This window comes from Fukomys damarensis, unplaced genomic scaffold (assembly GCF_012274545.1).
Source record: "Fukomys damarensis isolate Sample0158 unplaced genomic scaffold, DMR_v1.0_HiC HiC_scaffold_31, whole genome shotgun sequence".
Taxonomy (NCBI): domain Eukaryota; kingdom Metazoa; phylum Chordata; class Mammalia; order Rodentia; family Bathyergidae; genus Fukomys; species Fukomys damarensis.
This window is the reverse complement of record NW_022900943.1, coordinates 17,023,212-17,044,556: the sequence shown is the minus strand read 5'-3', so window position 1 is coordinate 17,044,556 and position 21,345 is coordinate 17,023,212. Positions and strand designations below refer to the sequence as shown.

The 21,345-nt window shown below is 43.0% G+C and overlaps 2 protein-coding genes across 3 annotated transcripts in view; one reads left to right on the top strand and one right to left on the bottom strand.

Annotated features, from left to right (window-relative positions):
- Window positions 1-2,555: 2,555 nt before the first annotated feature.
- On the top strand, window positions 2,556-7,065 carry Tmem252 (transmembrane protein 252). The gene is made up of 2 exons (XM_010605867.3): window positions 2,556-2,887; window positions 5,896-7,065. Exons 1-2 carry the CDS (start codon window positions 2,610-2,612, stop codon window positions 6,107-6,109), a joined length of 492 nt encoding a protein of 163 aa, XP_010604169.1. The 5' UTR covers window positions 2,556-2,609; the 3' UTR covers window positions 6,110-7,065.
- Window positions 7,066-10,830: 3,765 nt separating this feature from the next.
- The window catches only part of Pgm5 (phosphoglucomutase 5), a 174,610-nt gene continuing 164,095 nt past the window's right edge, over window positions 10,831-21,345 (bottom strand). Inside the window, exon 11 of one of the 2 annotated variants that reach the window (XM_010605863.3) lies at window positions 10,831-12,664. In XM_010605863.3, coding sequence (XP_010604165.1) covers window positions 12,575-12,664 — 90 coding nt within the window. In that variant the 3' untranslated portion in view covers window positions 10,831-12,574. The remainder of the gene's footprint in view (window positions 12,665-21,345) is intronic. The other variant, XM_010605865.3, reaches the window with a different exon arrangement.

Here is a 21,345-nt window from a genome sequence, read left to right as displayed (position 1 = left end):
TGGTTGAATTAAACACGCATAAGCCATGCCTGCCTGTCCAGTGGAAAAGCACAGGAAGAGGTCTGTCTTGGAGGACCCGTTTTACATTAGTTTGATGGAAGATGATACGCTACCACTTCCCTAATGCCTACTCTACAAATACGACTCCCCTGTAACTTGTCACAGCCGTTTTTCTTATATTTAATACAATTTCGTAGTGATTATCACAGGCCATGGAGCACTAGTTTTACCAGTTAACTGAATGAACGTATTTGAAAACATCTTTTAAAATAAAAACTTTTGCCATGTAAAGGTACATGATCCCAACAATGAATGTAACTGTACTGTATCCCTAAATGTACCAATAAACTCAATTAAAAAAAAAAAAAATCAAGTCACAAGGTCTAGCCCACACTCAAAGGGAAGGAATTATTCACATGAGTATATGGATAGCAGGAGCAGGAATCACCTTAGAAAACCAATTAACAAAAAAGGGGGGCCCGGGATTTGGCTCAGTGCCTGCCTTGCAAGTGCAAGGGCCCGAGTTCAACCCCCAGTACCAAAGCAGGGGGAGGGATTTAGCTTAGTGGTTCTGCTGCCTGCCTCACAAACACAAGGACTTAAGTTCAATCCCTGGTACACAAAGAAAGAAGAAAAGAAAGAAAGGGAGAGAGAGGAAGGAAGGAAGGAAGGAAGGAAGGAAGGAAGGAAGGAAGGAAGGAAGAAAAAAAAAACCAATTATCTGAAGACCAAGTAGAGAAGCAAGGAGAAGTTTTAAGACAGTAAAGATAATATAAGTATAGCAAATGGAAGTAGTTCAGGATTGAAATTTGCAACTAATTCAAATAAGTGTTGTGGTACCTCAGTTTGCGAACGCTTTGAACATTTTTATTGGTGAACCTCTTGGTTCACAAACAGAAGCATTTGGAAAAATTGTGTTTTTGTTTGAGAACTCAGCATTGGGTGATTGCATTGCCTGCAGGAACACGAACATGGCCAGAATAGTGGAACGAATTAAGTTTGTGAAGCAAGGTACCACTGTATAAAGTGGTGGAAGGTGGATGTGTCTGCTATCCTTGTATCATTTTTAATCCATAGTGTCTTCTTCTCATTGCTAGCCCTTAAATGAAGCTGGAGCTAAGGTGATGGTGGGTGTGGGTGTGGCTGTGAGGCTCAAAAGTATTCACAGCACTACTAGCACATTGCACAACTGCTTTCCCCATTGGGAAAGCACATGGAAAACAAAGGTATTGGAGTGGAGGGGAGAGGAGAAGCAAAGAGAAACTGAAGGTAACTTCTCTGGATGTATACGACCGAGGCTTCTTCTAGGAAGGAGACTTCTGGCAGGGATCTGACAAAGCTTCAAATTAAAAAAAAGACAAGGTAGGGGGAGGAATCAGGGCATGAACCAGAGCTGGCATGAGGTATCTGCAAAAAGAAGTCAGCAAATTCCAGACAGAGAAAAGAAGTCTGGTTCTGAAAAGATTTTTAAACCGAATGCTACATAGAGCAAAGATGTGAGAGAATGGAGAAAACAAGTAAAAATTCTATAGTAACATCTACTAAAATAAACTTCACTTAATATGTCTTAGAAGAGATTTCCGGAGTCTTCAGAGCATTTCATATGCTAATGTGATATGAGAAACTCCAAAATTTGTGTGGGAGGGAAGCAATAAGCAGCATTTCTGATAAACTATTTATTTGTTTTGCATGGAGGCAGTAACATAGGACACTCCTTAGGAAATACTCTTATCTCCAATTCTGAGGGAGTCATTTGAGAGCAAGTTTGAATATTTGTGGCGAGCCAGGAATTGTGGCCAGTGCTTGAACAACGAGCAAAAAATATGCAACAAACTTGTAAGCATTAGCAGTAGTGACTATGGGTCCCAAAGGGAAAAGATGTCAAAACTAGAAGCTGCCAAAGTATCCTCCTTTACAGCCATCTCTAGGAATTCCTCCAGATTCCCAAGGCTCTGTCTCCTACTGTCCTCAAAAGCACTCTCCTCCTGTAAAACTCTTCTTAATAACAGAAAAAGACCCAAGGCATTCACACCCTGAAGTTTTCCCTAGTGTTTTTTTTTTTCGGGATGGAAATGTGTTGTTGCGGGGCAGGGTTGAGGTAGGGGAGAAAAGATGCTAGAGACTATAAGAAATACCTTTCAGTGTGCAGTGAGAAAAAGAAATTGGGAGAGGAGTCGAGGCCATATGTTAAAGAAGTTAGTTCCTCAAGGAATGCTAATTTTTCTAGCTTGTAGTGAGGAATTACCCTTGGAGGGTATGTGGTTAAGAGACCAAAGAGACCTCTGAGTCAAGAGGTGAGAGTCCTTTCCTCAACACACCTGTGAGCTACTGTGGTCTCACCCACCGGCCAAAAGTGCCTCAGGTTACATGTGGCCACCCCTTCCTATAGTACACAGTGTGATGTTTTGAGATTCACCCTCCCAGGACATCACAGTAACTTTCAGTGGTTAATGAGTAGCTTCTCAGTTCCTGCTTCGTTTAATTGTCCAAAGGCCAGCTGGGCCCAGAGAATATAAAGCTGCAAGCCAGCTAATGAGTGGATTCTCCCTGAGCCAGCCCGGAAGTAGAGGAGTGGCAAGGTCAAGCTGCTGAGATCCCGAGGAGCAGGGATGCAGAACAGAACTGGTCTAGTTCTCTGTGCTCTGACCCTCCCGATCGGTTTCCTGATGATCTGTCTGGGAGCCTTCTTCATTTCCTCTGACTCCATATTCCACTGTCAGAAGAACCTGGTCCTGGCATACTTGCTTCTGCCTCTGGGGTTTGTGATGCTTCTGGGTGGGATTTTCTGGAGCAACTACCAGCAAGCGAGCAAAAGCAAAGGGGTGTTCAGCCATCTGCTCAGACAGCACCTTGCTCACAGGGACCTGCCCCTGGCCACAGTGGACAGGTAGGTGCGAAGAGACAGAGGGGGTGACAAGGGCTGAGACGGCCTGAGGTGTGGGAAGCTGAGTGATTTCTAATCCTATGGTGGAGATAAAATGGAAGGTCTATTGCTGGGCAGTGACTCTGGAGCTTATCCTTAGGGAAGAATGCAGCGCTGTCTTGGAGGGAAATCCTTGAAGAAAGGGAATTTTCTTAAAGAAACACCACCACTCTCACTGCCACTCTTGGTGAACAACTTCTAAAGCCAGCTCAAGCTGCCCAAGTTCTAGCTTCTTGTGTTATATCCCCGAGGCAGTCAGATGCAGGTGATGATTAATTGTCCCCTCTAATCTGATTACCAAATTATAAGGCAAATAAATCCCAGGCCAAATTCTGCCACAGAACCTAGGAGTATGCAGACACAAAACCAGTCCTGCAACCTGTAGGACTCTGGAAAGTCCCAGCTACTCTACTCTTACATGTTCTGGTCTTACCTTGTCTGAAAGACTCATTCAGGGCAAGATAATCATATTCTAAAGGTAAAGATTCAGTTGACCGTACCTGTTAGAGCAGCTACTATCAAAATAAAACAAGTGTTGGCAAGGATGGAAAGGCACTGGCACCATTAAGTATGTTTGGTAGTAATTTAAGATGATGCTGCAGGTGTAAGGACCCTTGGAATATTAAACACAGAATTACATTTTATCCAGCAATTCTATTCCAGGTTTATACACAAAATAATTGAAAGCAGGACCTGAAACAGATGCTTACACAACAATGTTCGTAACAGCATAAACAAGAGCCAAAAGGTGGAAACAGCCCAAAGGTTGATCAACAATGAATGGACAAACAAAATGTGGTACATCCACGTACCCTGGAGTATTACCCAGCCATCAAAGGAAATGAAATCCTGTTGCATGCTACAACATGGATGCACCTTGAAAGAATTATGCTTAGTGAAATTAGCCAGTCACAGCGGACAAATATTGTATGATTCTGCTTATTCCAAGTACCAGGAGCAGTCAAAGTCACCGAGAAAGTAGGACAGCAGTTCCCAGACCAGTGGGGAAGGGGGAATGGAAAGTTATTGTCTAAGGGTTATGTTTCAGTTTAGGATGGCGGAGACATTTCAGACGGCTGGACAACCATTTGAACATACTTAATGTGACTCACTGTAAATAGTATATTTAAAATAGTATATTTTATTATATATCGAAGATATGTGTCAGTTGCTCCACCATAGAATATTTCCACAAGAAAGAAAATGATTGAATTAACCTCATCGGTTAGCTGACCATAAACCTTCTAATTCTTGGCTGAACACAGGAGCACTGAAATAAAACTCTCAGGATCAAACTTGAGGTACAGCCCAGGAGAGTCCTCCTCAGGCAGGGGTAGGAGCATCTAAAATGTTTTCTGCTATTCACTTTATCTTGGATCCAAATAACCTTACCCATGACGGCACACTTTTGAAAGCCATTATACGAAATAATGTGATAGGAATTACAACAACCCAAACCCATTTGCCATGTTTATTAGAGAAACCAGCAAAGTCTCTGGGTCTGATGAAAAAGATAGATGAAGTGATTAAAGAAGATGCATCTAGAGTATTGATTTCTACTTCTGAGTAACTGTTAGATGATAAGAATAACCAAGTGCCTTTAGGACGTTGCTTCAATTTATGAACACATGCAAAATATGAAAGTGAATCATGGATAACAGGACACCCATTGTATTGCCTCTACTGCTGCATTCTGAGATTTGCAGCCCCTCAGAATAGCTAACAAGTCAAATTGGAAAGTTGCATTCTTCAGAAGTTTTGCACCCAAATAGGGAGCCAGGTAGAGAAGCCAAAGCAGAAGATTCTCCCAAGATGGAACGCAGGTGCCTGCGAGCAGGAATTGCAGTAGGTGGCACAGAAGATGGAATTGAGAGAGGTGGATGATTCTTGGGGCTGGTGGCAGTCATCCTGGAGCCTCTCAAATTGCTCCAGGGAACAGCTCACCTTCCTGTCCCCAAAGCCTTTGCACACATCCCATGCCTCAGCCTTGGCTGGTCTGAGTGAAGCCTGAGATTTATGCTGTACAGTAGACAGCTCCTCCAGCTATCTGGCTCTGGGCCTGGTGACATTTGGAAAGGAGCTGTGACCACAAATGGCAGTCCCTGTCATGTTGTGGTTACGCACCATAAACACTCCCTGTAGCCATTGGGCTTGCTTATTCTATAAATACTCACCTCCGTCTCTACCACCTCCATTCCCATTCGTGAAGAGAAGCCAAAAGGAATTTAGCAATTAGCAAGGCTGGGCAAGGTTACCAATGAGTACATCAGCCCTGCTATGAATGGCTTCTTGAACCATGTTGAACCATGGGCCCGTTGGCACAGAAAGCCTGCAACTGAGGGCTGTATCAAGTTGTCAGTTGACATGGTTTGAGAAGTGAAGGTGTTGGTATGCTTTCTTTAGAAACCAGTTGGTGGGACTTGAAAGGGCGTCAGGAAAAAAGTGGTGTGGCATCTGCTTCAGTTCAGGGACAAGTTGGTTTTCATTCAGTATTTTGTTGGCCATGAAAATCTGAATGATTGCAGTGGAGTAGAAAATGATGTGTGCGCCGGGAACACAGGTGTGAATGGGCTCAGCACTGGCTAGGGAGGGGTCCAGTCCAGGCCCCTGTGTTCTCCCCACTAATAAGGGTCTCACACTGGATAGCTCTGTTCCTATCAGTGAAAGAGAAAGAAGGAATAAGCTTTAATATACTGCTGAGGATAAAGAACTCACTGGAGGCATGGATGAAGGGGTGGGGACTAAAGATATGTTTCCCATGGCTGGCAAAGAGATTCATCTGGTAGGACGCCCATTTTTTAAAACCTGATAATGCCAGAAAAGAAGTGCATCTGTTTAAAAAAAAAACAATGCTTTTCAGCGCAGTGTTTCTTGGTTTAACGTCACACAATGTGAATTGAGAGAGGCAGACATAAACACTTTGGCATTAACGCTGAAATAATACACGTACGATTGTGACATTTTGCTTGCAGGCCGGACTTTTACCCTCCAGTTTATGAAGAGAACTTTGAAGCTGCACAGGGAGAGGCCTTGGATGCTCCCCCACCGCTGTACACAGAGACTGGCCTTGAGCTCAGGAATGAAAACGAAGCCCACCCAGAGGCCCCGCCTTCCTACCAAGAGTCCACGGCAGACTTGGCGACTGGTGCGAAGTCAGAGGTGCTGCAAGGCCAAGCCCAGAGCTGAAGGAAGGGCGAGCTCTCCAGCACGCACGACGCACCTCTGTGGGACTCAGCTGCTCCTAAGAGAGCCGGGCCAGAGCCAGAGCCACCACGGCGTAGGACAGCCACACAGTTCCCCGGAGCAAGGGCGGCCCGGGGTCCCTGGCAGGGCACGGCCAGCACAAGCGGACGTTTCCGACGATTCCCACTAATTCCGAGCCAGGTGAGCCTTGGCACCGCAAAAGCTTGGCTCTCCCGGGGGCTTTCTGTTCCGCTCAGCGCCCCTTCATCAGCTCAGCCCCAAGCAGGAAGGAACACAGAAGCTTGTGGGGATGCTGTGGGCTTCGTGCTGGACCTTACCTGGAAATCACGAATGGAAGGGGCCTGGGAAGGAAAGGTCATTGTCATTTAATTTGTGGCTCAGCATTTTGTAAGCTGGCATCATGATTCCTCTCATCAGCTATGTTACCAGAGTGACTGCAGTAATTCACATCATGAAAGTCAGGCTCCAGGAACCCATGAATGTTAATGTGTACTATTTTATTGTAATTATGTATGTCTTTTTTCTAATATGAAAGGAAAAGTCTGTACTTGCTTTCAAAATGATTCAAACACAAATACTAAGTGAGTTATTTTTAAGATGTCTCCATACAAGCAGATACAAGGTTTCTTATAGATTAAAATGGAACAGACACGTACTTGGTTCATAATACACAGAATTCAGGGGAAGTGGACTTTGCATTAGCCACAGATAATATGAATACACAACATAATATAAAGCATGTGAGGTTTCAAAATATTGATATGTAATGCAAAGAATCTCCCTGTAAATCTCCAGAGTTTGAAAAATGAGAGACTTTAATTTACTAGGAAATTCTTGGTGTCTCAAGACAGAGTTTTTAACTTCTAGGCTGGGAACATACATTTTAATACTGAATGTCAACTTTTAAAAAATCTGGTTCCTCCTCCGTTTCCTTACATTTTATAATATTTTTAACGCAAGAGGACAAGTCAGGTAGCAGGGTGCTTGGATGAGACGCAGCCTGACGCTTTCACATTTGGACAAGGGTATTCATCTCTCGGGCCTCCATTTCCTCTTCTGTCAAGTGAGGCACTTATGCAGAGAGTACTGAGTTCTGGCGAGCCTTCCATAAGACAAAACTCTGTGCTATGAACTCATGCATGCCACTCAGCCCTTATCCCACTTACAAGAGAGAGATGCTAAGATTATTCCCACATTGCAGAGGCACAAAAATGAGGCTTTGGGAAGGTTAGGAAACTTGTCCAGCCATGCATAGGAACTTCCAGGAGAGAGGGTGAGGAAGAGTCCACTCAAGCTTTTGTGCTAAGCTGGCCCTGTCTTACTTCCCACCTTCTAGGAGGCAGTTTGGATTTCTTTCTCCCATTCCAAAAATGGATCTTAGTGGAGCAAGAGGGTTAATGAAACATCTTTAAGACCTTGGAGAGGCAGCAGAGGTAGCTTTAGAGTTAAGGGACTTCTCACTTAAAATGTAAATACAAAGTGGAAAGGATCAAGATGCATTTTATATATATGTACCAGTACCCCAAGATGAATACAAATTTTAATGTAAATACACTTGCTATGCTTTCTGCCAGGGAGCTGGGGTCTCACCTTCCTTCCTCTGGTCATTACTCTGATGACGTGGGATACATTAATGGGTGACAGTCACAGTGACTGGCACAGAGGCTCACGATAATTGGACAGAAGTACATCATCTTTCAAGGAAGAGGGGCATCTAGATGGGACAGGTCTGCATGGCTTCCTCATCCCCACCATTTCTGAGTGCACAGAGTTGAATGTATCCTGACAAATTCCCAGGAAGCCTCATTACAGGAAATTCCTCCATGAAGTATGGATTTGGGTACCTAATTTGAACCCTTGACCACGAAGGCATTGCTAGCTGTGAAGGTCATCTGTGGTTGTTCAATAGGAAGGTAATCATTTATTAGCAATGTAACTATTCCTCTCTTGTCACCTCTTCCTATCCTTCTACCAAGAAAATATCCCTGGGACTCTGAGCATATTTATTGACCTGGCTTTCATCCAGAGTTTATATGTGCAATAGATGGCTTTTCCAACTACTGAGAGTCAAGGGAAACAGATGTTAATTTTGGTTTACATAAGAAATTGTTTTAATTTCTTTATGCTAATACATTTTGTACTCAAACTTTTGTTCTTTGCCTTTTTTTAATATATCAGGAAAAATCACAAGGGGAATATAAGTCAAAATATCGTTCTCCACGTGAAACTAATACAGTAACAAGATGAGTTCATCTTTCTGCAAATCCAAACATTATTCAGTACCAACTGCAGATTCAGAAAGAAACTTGGATGCTTCTTTTTGAAAAGAAATACTAACAGGGACTTATTAATATTTAAAACATATGCACTCTGAATTAAGCATCATGAATATGGGTGACAACACATTGGTTGTCCCCTGGAAGGCTGACTTAGGGAAAGTAGATGCTGTATTTCTCCTGCTTTCTCAGGTCTATGATAAAATGAATGATGGTAGACTAAGATGCATAATTCCATCAAGGCTGGGCACTGTAGGGAAAGGAAAAGAGGAAAGTTTCCTCTAAGAAAATCTCAGCTCATTCGTGCTCTCAAATGTGAATCGCAGGCTCACATGGCAGTGGGGAAATGAAGTTTGCAAAGTCGTTGGTGTTCCAGTATCACAATCTCATGACGTTCCTTTGAGCAGCAAGTTTCAATTACCATCTACCACCCCAGAGATGAGGATGACAAGAGCATTTATGCAATAAACTATGCTGTATTTTTTTTGCATATTTGATATGTGCTGTGTTCGTTTTTTTTACTCCCCCATGCAAAAACTCACAAGTGTTTCTTACTGATATAACTATCCCTCAAGAGTTTACTTAACTGTACTGTCTTTGGTGTATCACGCCAGCTCACTTACTTGCAGGGAAAAAGCTAGGTACTAAACGACATGGAAAGATGATAAAGATGAAGCCTAATATTCCACATCTTTCACTGAATTTTAAAAAGTTCCAGGATAACCTAGGCCAGTGATGGTGAACCTTTTAGAGACCAATGCCTTAAATGCAACCACAAACCCACTTATTTGTTGAAAAGTGCCAACACTGCAATTAAACCTGAATGCTAAAGTTTTAGTTTACAAAAAATGACTCATACATTAACACCTTTTGTCTTCAAAGAAATAGCACATGTGCCATAGGTTTTCTACCACTGACCTAGGCTGTGAGCTGCATGAGCCATTTCTGTGTTAAAGTGGAAGAGGCATTCTGCTAAGCTCTGCTGCCTCAGATAATCTCTTGTTGTTCATAACTGCTGAAGATCTCAACACTGACTTGCTAGTATCTACATCATTTCCCAGGCCATACAGTTTCTCAGACCCTTCTACAGCCAAGAATGGAAATCTCCCCAAGGTACACGTCTGGGATTTCAGTGTTCACCTGAGAGAACTCGGTACGTGATCCAACAATGGACAGAGTCATCCTACTATGTCGTTACCTGTTCCCATGAGGGCCTTTCCATTCCTCACACCTTCCAGAGTAAAAGGAGCTCAGGCCTTAAACTAACCCAGAGGTGGCCAGTTAGAAGTCATCATACCTCTATCCCCGCTATGGCTCAGTGCAGACAATGCTCAGCCCAAGGGGCCAATGTGGGGTTCTGCATCAATCTGAGGATTCCTGTGCAGAAAATATTCTTGTCATGTCCAAGTCTTTTAGCCTGCATCATCATGGAAAACTATTTGTCCCTCAAATATTATGAACGTATAGTGTACCCTGGATCATGAAGATCTAATAAATGATCTCAGTGCAATGACGGCTACCAACTTTTTAAGGACAGAATCCGGGATGAGGCAAAGTGACACCTAGCAAGGTATTTAGCATCCTCCCTCTTGTCCTACAAAACGCCTCCCTGGATCACACATTTCCAAGCACCGCCTGGGTGGGTGGGAGCACTGCCCTGGTTGACAACTACTGGGCCACAGTGCAGCTGCAACTTGTCATTTTCTGGAGGTGTTGCAGTGAGTGAACTCCTTGGTTTAGATCACCAGACTGGCCCTGAGAGTTACCACACTCTGTCTCTTCTGTGGCTGATGCTTGTGATACCCACAAAATTCTCAGACCTCTCAAGTCATTTACTTTTCAAGATCGGAGGTTAAAGGTTGGTCTTTAAGAAACTTCAGAACATTATGTGGAGAAGAACAGCTTCCTGGCTATCACCTCTTTAGGAGAAGATGCAAGAGGACATATACGTAAAGTTGAAAGAAGAAGCTGGGACTCTGTGTAAGGCAAAAATAACACCTTGGCAATGTGAATTTGAGCAGGTACCAGAGAGAGGCTGTGCCCTAGAACCACTGAAGATCTCCTTCCTTCCTTTTCTCTTTTTCTTTTCTTTCTCGCTCTCTCTTCCCTCCCTCCCTCTCTCTCTCTCTCTCTTAGAAAAAGCACCCCAATTCTCACTACCCTGTGTCTGCTTCAACCTTATCTGGATTAGCAGACCTCTCGCTGCATCTAAAATAGGAGTCTCACTGGAATAGTCGCTCAGGAAATGTTTGCTAAAGGAGCGAATGTGTGAACTGGTGAGTGAATTATATTTGAGCTATTGGATGCAAGTGAGTCCACCATGAAATAAAGAAACAGAATGTTTAAGAAAAAAATGTTACATTTGAACTTAAAGGTTAGAGGTGATTAAAAAGTTTGGAAATTTGGAAGTATTTTCTTACCTAGGGCTGATATATCAAAGGGTATGCTGTCATCCAGAACAACACTTCTATGATTAATGGGCAGATGGATGGTCGTCGGGCTTTTATTCAAGAGATAAGAATCAAAGGTATAAGGCAAGTTTTATTTCACTGGTGATACATTTCATAACTGATTCTTTTACGTCTCACATCAGAGTCACTTTCTTATTATTTCAAAATAAAGACTTACAATGAATGTCTAGATGTTTTTGCTTCTGCTGACTCCCACAGGAAATTCTGAGCAATTCACTTTCTCTGTTCCATTTATTTCACCAATTCCCCAGGTTATAATCATGAAAAACAGTCCTTGCAAGTATTCTGAAAACACGCATATCAGGTGGTCACTACAAGAGCTTCTCAAATGGTGAAATGAATGTGTTGAAACCTACAATCCTTGAATCAGGTTAAAATAAGGAATTTCTTTTACATTGGCTGGCAACATCCTAGCAAGTTTTTGACAGAAGCACAGACAGCAAAACAATGAACTTCCTGGACCTGTTTCTTTGCGTGCACTAACCTTGACTACAACCACAATACATTGCTTAACAGTCAAAGTGCACTAGGTCATCTTGGCGAATGACGTGAAAACAGAGTGTGTCGTTGCCAAGGAAGCAAACATACGCAAATAGCTCCCATGCCCCCAGCATTCTGGCTGAGTACAGAGATGCCTGCTAGAGCTGTGTATCTGTTTTTTCCTCAGCAAACAAAGTCCATTGTGACCCCCTGCTTCCTAGCAGGCAACGCAGCCCTCTCCTACGTATCATTAGGCTCATGACAGTCCTGCAGTAATGTTTCCTTCCAACATCCTCTGCATTTCCTACCTTCACAGCATTTCATTCTCTCCTTTTTACGGCCATTACAAGTAAAGACCACAACTGTGTTCAAACAAGTGCATGAAAACCAGCCCTTACTGGGAAAATCAGAGACACAGTGCACACAGTGCCGTTTCTGTCTTCTCAGGAACAACCTACCTGTGATATAATCAAGTTAGGCCCCACATTTTAAGCATTCATTTGCAGAATCTTGTCGAGAAACTCCTCCCCACCTGCAAAAAACTGACTGCATTTGAAGGTCTGCAACCAGCTCGACAGCTAAAATAATATTTACAAAATAAAAGAGAGAAAAACACCCTTTAACGTGTTTCCTTGGAAGTGTGCCACTGTGGGTTGTAGAGCGCTCTAGAAGATGTGGAAGGAGGTGGGACAGGGTGCTGGGAGGCTGGGAAGCATGGGCCACTGTGTGGGTGGGGTGGGCTATTAAACATCCCAAAGCAGCCTAGGATGCAACTTTGACTTTCCCTCTACAAAGGGGGAGGTCTTCTCCCCGCTGAGGGGCTGCTGTGGCTTAGGGTCCCTTAACTCTGACACTGCTCTCTTTTTCATGATTTTAGAACCTTTTCTCATGTGGCACCGGTGATGTGCAGAGGTTGTGACTAAGGGTTTCCTGGCCCACTCACTTTCTCCAAAGGGGAGCCCCCTGTGTGTGATAAAATACAGATATCAAATGATAGATGTGCAGCTCCAACAGGCAGCGACAGACCCTGTTGCATTTGGAGAAACTGGACAAAAGCAAAACAAAATAGATTCTCCCCCACCCACCCCCTACTCCCCAACAACAAAGTATCTTTTGTTATTTTTCAATATCATAAGAGGCACAAACAGGTAGCAAGAAGGCACTGGGAAGTGTCGCCCACTGAGCGCTCTCTTTGGCCTTGGTGAGTGATCTCCCTCCGCTCAGGTGATGACAGTGGGTCCCCTCCGGCCAGTTCTCTCGTGAATCTGGGATATTTTCAGCGCGATGGCTATGAGAGGGCTCAGCACTGCCTGGAAAAAGAGGAAGAACGTTTGTGAGCAACTTGACTCAGTCACAGGCCAGGGCCTTGGGGTGGGCTCTGCAGCAAGTGTCTAGATTCGCATTCCAGTCTGCCTCTCAGAGGCAGCTATGGAGGGCAGGAGAGCTGTATGCTCTGGACAATCTCCTTCAAGGAGATTGGAAAAGGCAGGGCGGAGGAGGTAGGGATACAGCTCAGGCAGAAGATGAAGATTTTAGCCAGCTCCCCTCCAAATTTACCTAAGACAAAGACGTGCACAAGCCAACTATTAGAACATGAGAGTATTTCATGAAAAAGGGAGCATGAATTAAGAAAGTTCAAAAAAATTCCAGTCTTCTTCCTATTTCCAACTATATATTCCCAGCCTCTACCCCATGCAAGTTGAGGATAGAAGTTCATTCTTCATCCTAACTCCACCGGTCTAAAGAATATACCATCCTGCAGTTTCAAAGATGACAAAGAGACCACTCCATCGCCAAAGGCTACATCAGTGACCGATCACTTCTTCCCATCTCGTACTGCTGTGGCTCTCAAGGCATCCCAGTGTTCCTCGGGAGGTAGGGGAGGTTCAGACTCTTGGAAAGGTGAGTGACCTGAAGCGGGGTGAAAATTATTTCTTGCCCTTTAGTCGCTTATATTATAGTAGTGAGGCACTGCTTTCCCACATGTGAAGTATATTCCATTCACAGGTCGCTCATGGACACAGCATAACTTATAAAACAGTGAGAAAGTCGACCAATTTCCCCTTCATCAATCTCTCCGATTCCAGCAAGGAGAAGCTCTGTTTGCTACCAATCTTGAGCACTTTAACCAAGACAGTATATGTCTCAGGAAAGAATTACCTGACTACAAGGTATCAAGACCACCGATTTTTATTGACTTTATTTTTACAGTATGCTTATTTTTACCAAGTGGTATTTTTTAAACACAGGGTGCTAGCATAAACTTTCTGTAATAAATGTTCTACACGAAAACAAAGTGACTCCATTAATACTGAGATATTAACAGAAAGGATAGTTGGGCAATCCTAGGGTAAGAGAACAAACAAGAATTTTATAATTTAGGAAAATAAAGTCTCTATTGCAGGGGTGGTGGGGATTGTTTCTTGCAGTCTAACCTAATTCTTACACAGACACAAGTGTGAAGGGAGTACAAGCATTCCAAGTTCCACAACAAGAACACAAGCAAATGCACGATAGCACAAACAGCCCAGGGTATCCTGAGTAGAGCACAGACACAGGAGGACCATGAAAACCATATAATCCAGCCTTTCTTGGAGGGACCTCAATGCCAGAGAAAAGTACAAAGATTTAATTCCTTAGCCAAGGAGAGATGTTGGAGTGCTTCGAGCTAAAAGGTAACATGCTTGGACAAATACTTCGAAAAGATTGATTTATAAGCAAGTCTGGTAATTTATATTCATAGCTATTTTGCAAAATTAACTTTCACAGGCTCAAAGTGAAGCCAGACATGGTGGTGCATGCCTATAATCTCAGCACTCTGGGAGGCTGAGACATGAGGATCCCAAGTTTGATCTCAGCCTGAGTAACTTAGCAACTTAGGGAGATTCTGCATCAACATTAAAAGGGGGGGGGGCTGGGAATGCAACTCAGTGTGAAGGTCCTGGGTTCAATCCCCAGTGCCACTACCACCACCAACAAAATAAACAAAAAAACCCATACATTAACTTCACTTCACTGACATGATCAAACTGAAATAATTTCAATGAAATGTGAGTATAAGTAGGTGTTTTTAAGAAAATGAAGCTGTTTTGAAAAGAAGTGGTGATAATGATTAGTTAACCCTTTCAAATTAGATGTGTGATAATATAAAATATTGGTGGAAATTAATATAGAGAAGAATTCTTTCCTTAGATTGCTTCCCAATTGTCTCTCTCACTGTACTAGAAAAATCATTACAGAGGATGAATATTGGGTGAGAATCTTTTGAAGAAGGAGAATCACAATGATAAATAAATATTTTAAAAAGTGCTGGCCTAAAATTAAAAGATTGGAAAACGCACATATATTTATACGTTTATCCTAAAAATACAATTATCGATGTATGTATGCATTTGACAACTCCTTTTTAACTCTCTTTGTGTACGAAAGAAACAAGTGCAGCTTGTCCTTTGCCCCAATCAAGTCAAAGAAGAGAGCTTCAGAAGTAATTATACAAACTGAAGGAAAGAAATCCTACTTTTGGAAGCTCCTAAAGAGCTTGCACTCAACCAAAGAAGAGCACGGCCTACCAGTTAATTCTCCCCTCTTCCTCTTCCTGCCCTGCTCCTCTCTCTCCCTCCCCCTCCCTCTCTGCTCCTCCCCTAATCTTCCCCCCCCCATTTCCTCCCTTATCCTCCTACACTCCCCTCTCCTTCCTTCCTTTTGTGGTACTTGGATTAAACTCAGGGGACCTTGCACATTCTATGCAAGTGCTTTACCACTGAGCTATGTATATCTCCTTTATTTTTCATTTTGAGTTAGGATATCACTAAGATGCCTGGGTTGGCCTTAAACTTGTGATCCTCCTGCCTCAGCTTCCCAAATAGCTGGGGTTGTAGGTATGCACCTCAATGCCAGACAAAGCTTCCATTTTTAAAAGCAATAATAAAGTAACACACCTTTTCTTCCTTAAGTATGTCCACATGTATGTGTGTCAGAATGAATGATCATACCATGAGAGGAAGAACTTCAACTTATTTGGGGGTTAGAAAATTGCTTGCTGCTTAGGATATACTCGGCAAATATTCGTGGAATAAACAATGACTTGAGTTTAAGGAAAAGGTGAGGAGGAAGAGAGGACCTTCTCTAGATACTCACTAAGGTCATTTGGACATGTGGGAGGGATAAGTATTCCTACTGTCATGTACTTCTTTAGGGACCACACCTCTGATACATGTATTCCAGACATTTTTCTCATGCCGACCAGGACTCGTGGAGGAGTAATTCTCCTGAGGCAGTGGGAGATGTCCATGGAAGTGGGGTGAGAGAAAAGGGGTTAAAGATTAGAAGCCTCCAGATGGGAGATTTCTTAGGTGAAGCTTTGGAAGCTAAGTTTAGAAAGCAGAGAAGAAAGAGCATGGGATGATCTAGCTCGATTTCTTCATGGCACAGGAGGACACTGAAGTCCAGCAAGGAGGTAATGACTGATCCAGGGTCACATAACCGTTCACTGGCCGAGCTATGATACAGACATATGGATAGGAGTGCTCTTTCCATGGTATAATTCTAATATAAGATCTGTGAGTGAGAAGGAAAACTAGAGACAACAAAATGAGCCTGGGCATATGGGATCATCGCCCCACTGTATGAGACAAGTTCTAAAGTGTTGCACAGGACTGAACAGCCGTTCTTTCCAACTACCAACAGTGGACAGCGGGAAAAAGGTATTCCCAGGCATGCGGACTGTGATAAATGTCCTGGAAGTTCTGACATGACATGAATAAAGGACCGTGATTAACAGAAACAAATCAATGATGTTAGGAATATAGATTTTTTTCTATTTTAGTGCTTCTTAGAGTATTTCACATGGATTTTCTATAATCAAGAGTAGAAACAGAGGCTGGTGGTATAGCTCAGTGGTAAAGCACTTGCCTAGCCATGCATGAGGGCCTAAGTTCAACCAGTGAATGCTTGTCTTCCACTGAATCCAGGTAGGCAATGTATCCATCAACAGTATTCACAATGTGGCTCCAGCACCCTTCTTGCACCTTACAGGGTGTTATGGTTTAGATCTAGAAGGCTCCCTCAAAAGTCTCATGTGTTCGGAGGTGCGGCTTTGGGAAGCTGACTGGATCAAGGGGTGTTATACTCATGAGTGGACCGATCCAATGATTAATTCACAGTTAAAAGTGCTGGTAGAAGGAGAGGCCTGGTTGGAAGAGGTGTGTCACTGGGCCTGTGCCTTTGGAGGGCATTTCTCCCTCCCTAGCCCCATGACATGAGCAGCTTTCCTCTGCCGTGCCTTTCTGTCTTGATGTTTCTGCCTTGGAGCCAGGTGGTTATACACTGAACCCCATGAACCATGAACTAAATTAAACTTCTCCTCCTTTAAGCAGTGGGTGTTGGGTGTTGGGTGCTGAGTCGTGGTGGCAAAAAGCTAATACAGACAATTGGCACCAGAAAAGGGAAGTCACTGTTGTGACTGTACCTCACCATATGGTTGAGAAGCCCTTGGAACTGGTTTGTGGAAGGAGTTTGGAAAGGTTTGGAGATGTAGGCTAGAGAAATTTTACAATGCAGTAAGCAAAGCCTGGTGGGGAATTCTGGTTGGAGCTCAGAAGGTCAGAATGCTCACAGGAATTCAGAAGGTTTACGTTGGGAACAAGAGCTAGCTATTGGTAAGTGGACTAGAGATCACAAGTGTTACACGCTGGCAAAAAAATTTGTGTTCATTTTGCCCATGTCCTAAGACTTTGCAGGAGGCTGCTGGCTGCTTTTAGTGAGATTTATGAGAATTATGAGGACAAAGCAGAGCAGAACAATTTGAAAAACTTAAATTATTGCCCAAAAGGAAGTATATGCCAGTATGCTAAAAAGATGTGGCTACTGAAGAGATTAGTCACATTAAAAAGAAACCAAGGAGCTGCCGGGTGTGGTGGCACACGCCTGTCATCCAGCACTCTGGAGGCTGAGGCAGGAGGATTGCTGTGAGTTTGAAACCAGCCTGGGCTACACAGTAAGTTCCAGGTCAGTCTTAACTACATAGTGAGACCCTGTCTCAAAAAAACCAAAAAAGAAACCAAGAAGTTTGTTGAGAGACAAAAAGAAAAATGCCATGAAGGCATCTCAGAAATCAACAAGACCCTATCCATGTCAGGCTCAAGGGTGCAAAAGAATGAGTTCCTTTGAAAAATAAGCTCTTTGCCTTGAGAAGATAGTCTCAGGGTTCCCTATTCATTCAAGACCACCTAGAGAAGCGTTTCAAGGAGTTTAGCTATCCAGGCACTCAGAGGCCTCTGCAGCAATGGTCCAAGGGCGCTAGGATACTGCTTGAGCTGGAGGCAGACTCTGTGGTGAAGGTTTTCTGGATGCAAGAATTTTAGGGTCACAGATTCTTCCACTCAGCTTTGAAAGGAAGGCCAAGCAATGTGCTCCTGAGGGCAAGGCTAGAAGTTGTGAGAGTGAAGCCAAAGATGCAATTTGATTCCAGAAATGAAGCCAAAGGTGCAACTGAGATCCCAGAAGGTTGGAGGTGCCAGGAACATGCAAATTCTCTTGAGGAAAACTACAAGCAGTGAGTTGATCCAGTTGAAGAGAGGGGCCATGTGGGTTACAACTAGTAAGGTCCTATGGGTTGGGCTGCCCAAGCCTTTTGAAATTTACATCTGGTACAACCTACCCAGAGCACTGGACATGGAGTTGCAGAATTAATATTTACCTTACTGTATTCTGGTTTTGTTTTGGCATGGTTCCTCTCTTTCTCCCAAGTCTCCCTTTGGGAGTGGAAATGCTCACCCTGTGCTACTGTATGTTGTAAGTATTTAACTTTCTTTTTGAGTTTTACTGGGGACCACAGCTAAGAGTTTACCTTGAGTCTCCAAGAAGAATTTGGAATTGGACTTTTCAGCAATGCTGAAACTGTTAAGACTTTGGTGACTCTTAAGGGATGAACTAAAAATATTTTACATAATGAGATAGGCATGAGCTTTTTCTCCAAACAGGAGAAATCTTCCTAAGGGTGGAAGATTGTGTTTTAGATCTAGAATGTCTCCCAAAACTCTCATGTGTTCAGAGGTGGTGCTTGCAGGAGGAAATTGGATGAGTGTGCTCTACTCATCAGGAGATCGATTTGATTGATTAAGTTATAGGTACATGTGCTGTTAGAAGGTAAGGCCTTATTAGAAGAGGTGCGCCACTGGGGCTGTGCCTTTGGAAGGTGCATCTCCCTCTCAGTTTTTTTCCCTTCTCTCTCTACTACCTGGTTTCCAGGAAGTGAGCAGTTTTCCTTCCCCTTCCCCTTCTACCATAAAGTTTCTACCTTGAAGCCAGCCAACCGTGGACTGAATGCCCTGAAACATGTGCCTCTACTCCTCTAAGTTACAGGGGCCAGCTACTGTGCCCCAGTGACAAAATAACCTGACCAATACATAGGGTTGGGAGGATGCTTACTTCCATTTTGAGGTGAAAATCATACCAGTCTGCAGAGGGAACTGGATTCCGTCTGTATTTAAAAGGAGGATATGTGTTTAGCATGAATTTTTGTATTGATTTTGATTTCTCAAAATTTCCTTTATAACATTTATCTAATTACCGAATAATTTAACAACTCTTCTCCTTAAATTTTCTACTGGCCTAAACCTTACCCTAATCTTATCCCTGTGTGAGGCTTTAATTTGTTTATATTTCCTCAAAAGACAAAGGAGATTGCTCCATATGCCCCTCTCCCCTTCATTTCTCTCTTGCTTTATGTTTTTGGTATTTTAATTCACATCATGTAAATTAGATAAAACAAAACCTAACAAACTGAAATTTGACAGCAGCAGACAGGAGAGGTGTAAATGATCTGAATGCCACCAGACTCAAAGTAAATAGCTGAATTTTTAGAGAAAAACAAAATCCTAATCAGAAACACAATCACTTACTAACCCAAACTTGTCACATTTGTGAAGGGAACGCAGCACAAGTCTGTTCTCCTGAGGAATGTAAATCTGTAGGGTTAGGGTCATAGCCAGGTGGTGAGGAGGAGGTGGGAAATGATGGCAACAAATGCAGAAAAGGTGTGCAGGATGACAGTGCTTATCACAGTGCACTGCTTGAGGCAGGCGATACAACCCAGAGAATGCCGACCACCCAGCATCAGAAAACACCGACATCTTATCAGGTCAATGGCGATTTACAATAAGTGCCACTTTCCTCTGACCTCTAGGACCACCTACGAAACTTGCAAAGCCAGACATTCTCTCATAATTTTATTCAAACATTTGTTTTTATTCAGTATGCTCTTTGCTGACTCTGAGGCGGTAGTTTCAAACTTTAATATACACCAGAATTGCCACAGAGTCTCTAAAAAATGAAGATTTTGGGGCCCCTCCTCCTGACCTTCTGACTCCCGAGATCTGAGATAGGGCCCCAAACTGGCATTTTAGCAATTCCTGAGGCAATCCTGATGCTGCTGGTCCAACGACCACACTTTGACAGCCACTGATCCTGAGACACAGTGATTACTGTGTCCTTCAAATGCTTGGCTCCTGCTAAAGTCTAGGTTGCCTTGTTTGTATCCCATGATCCCAGCTCCTGACCATAGGGGACTGCACGAAGACTCTATGTCTATAGGCAGCCTGTGGCAACAATTTGAACTACTGGATGGATTCTTCCTCTCAAGGATTTGACCTGGTAAGTGACAAGAGAACAGGCGGTTGGCAGTAGGAACGAAAGCATAAAGTTATAATTAATTAATTTTCAGGGCATGAGGCTCCATTGCTAATCCAGTTATGGGAAAGTAGAAACTAAGAATAGATGACAAAAATTATAAGAAAGGAGAATGAATCCAAGAGAAGTAAACAGAGCAGAGAGAAATGATAGAGAGTTAATAGCAAAGAAGGGCATGAACAGTAACAAAGTATCTAAAGTAAAGATCCATTAACTCCTCTTCAGAAGGCCGGAGTTGACAGCTACACTCCACCTCTAGTGATTCTGAGACTTGGCTCATGGTGGCTCCCACTTCAGGATTTTATGAGCTAAATTATTTCTTCATGAACTAAAATAAATCAACATTTAAAAAAATTAAAAGTAAAATAAAAATATCTAAAGTACATTTTTCTTGGATCATATGGAGGAACTATCATTGTCTAGCTCTCTATCTTCAGTGAGAAAAGTTTTTTCCTTTCATAACTAAAACTCTTGCAAATCGAAAGTAACTGCCTCACCAAGCTGGTTCACGGTGCCGTGTTCTTTCTTCTGTAGGCTGAATATCCTTTATCCAAAATGCATGGGACTAGAAGTTTCAGATTTCAGATTTTGGGGATTTTGGAATATCTGCATTTATAATGAAATATCTTTAGAAAGGGACCCAAGTCTAAAGACAAGACTCATTTATGTTTTAGTTGCCTTACGTACATAATCGGAAGGTAACATTATACAACATCTTCAGTGCACCTTCGTTTTTTTACTGCAACCTCTCTTAGGAGGTCGGGTGTAGAATTTTCCACTTGTGGCATCGTGATCATGTCACTCTCAGAAAGTTTCAAATTTTGAAGCATTTTATGGTTTGGAATGCTAGGTTAGAGATATACAACCTGTACTAGACGATTCTACCAAGTTCTCCATCAGCTTGCCGGAAAACACCCTGTGCAGAGTCTTTTTCTCTTCCCACGCATCCAAGCAGCTGCCAAACTTCTGTCCGTATTCTCACAAGGGCTCCCCATGCTCTTTCCTCCTTATCATCATGGTTTCTCCCTTAACCCAGCTGCCTGAATTCTGGCTTGCAGGAGTCAGCCCCTCCAGAGTGAGTCTCTCTGTGAGATGGAAGTGTTCACACGATTCCGTGTTGTAAAGGTCTTGGATGGTTTCCCAAAAGGTATGGCCAGCCACTCTGCACGGCTGCCAGGTTCCTGACGTGTAGCTCAGACCCTCTGAGGTAGGCAGAGTGATAGCCCCAAAGGTATTAGTTCCTGATCCCTGGAACCTTACTTGGATAAAAGAGATTTCTGTAGATTTAGGTAAGGATTTTGTT

Coding starts and splice junctions, on each gene's coding strand:
- Tmem252 (XM_010605867.3), top strand. CDS start 2,610: ATGCAGAACAGAACTGGTCTAGTTCTCTGTGCTCTGACCCTCCCGATC. Junction 2,888..5,895: donor CCCCTGGCCACAGTGGACAG/GTAGGTGCGAAG, acceptor TTTTGCTTGCAG/GCCGGACTTTTACCCTCCAG.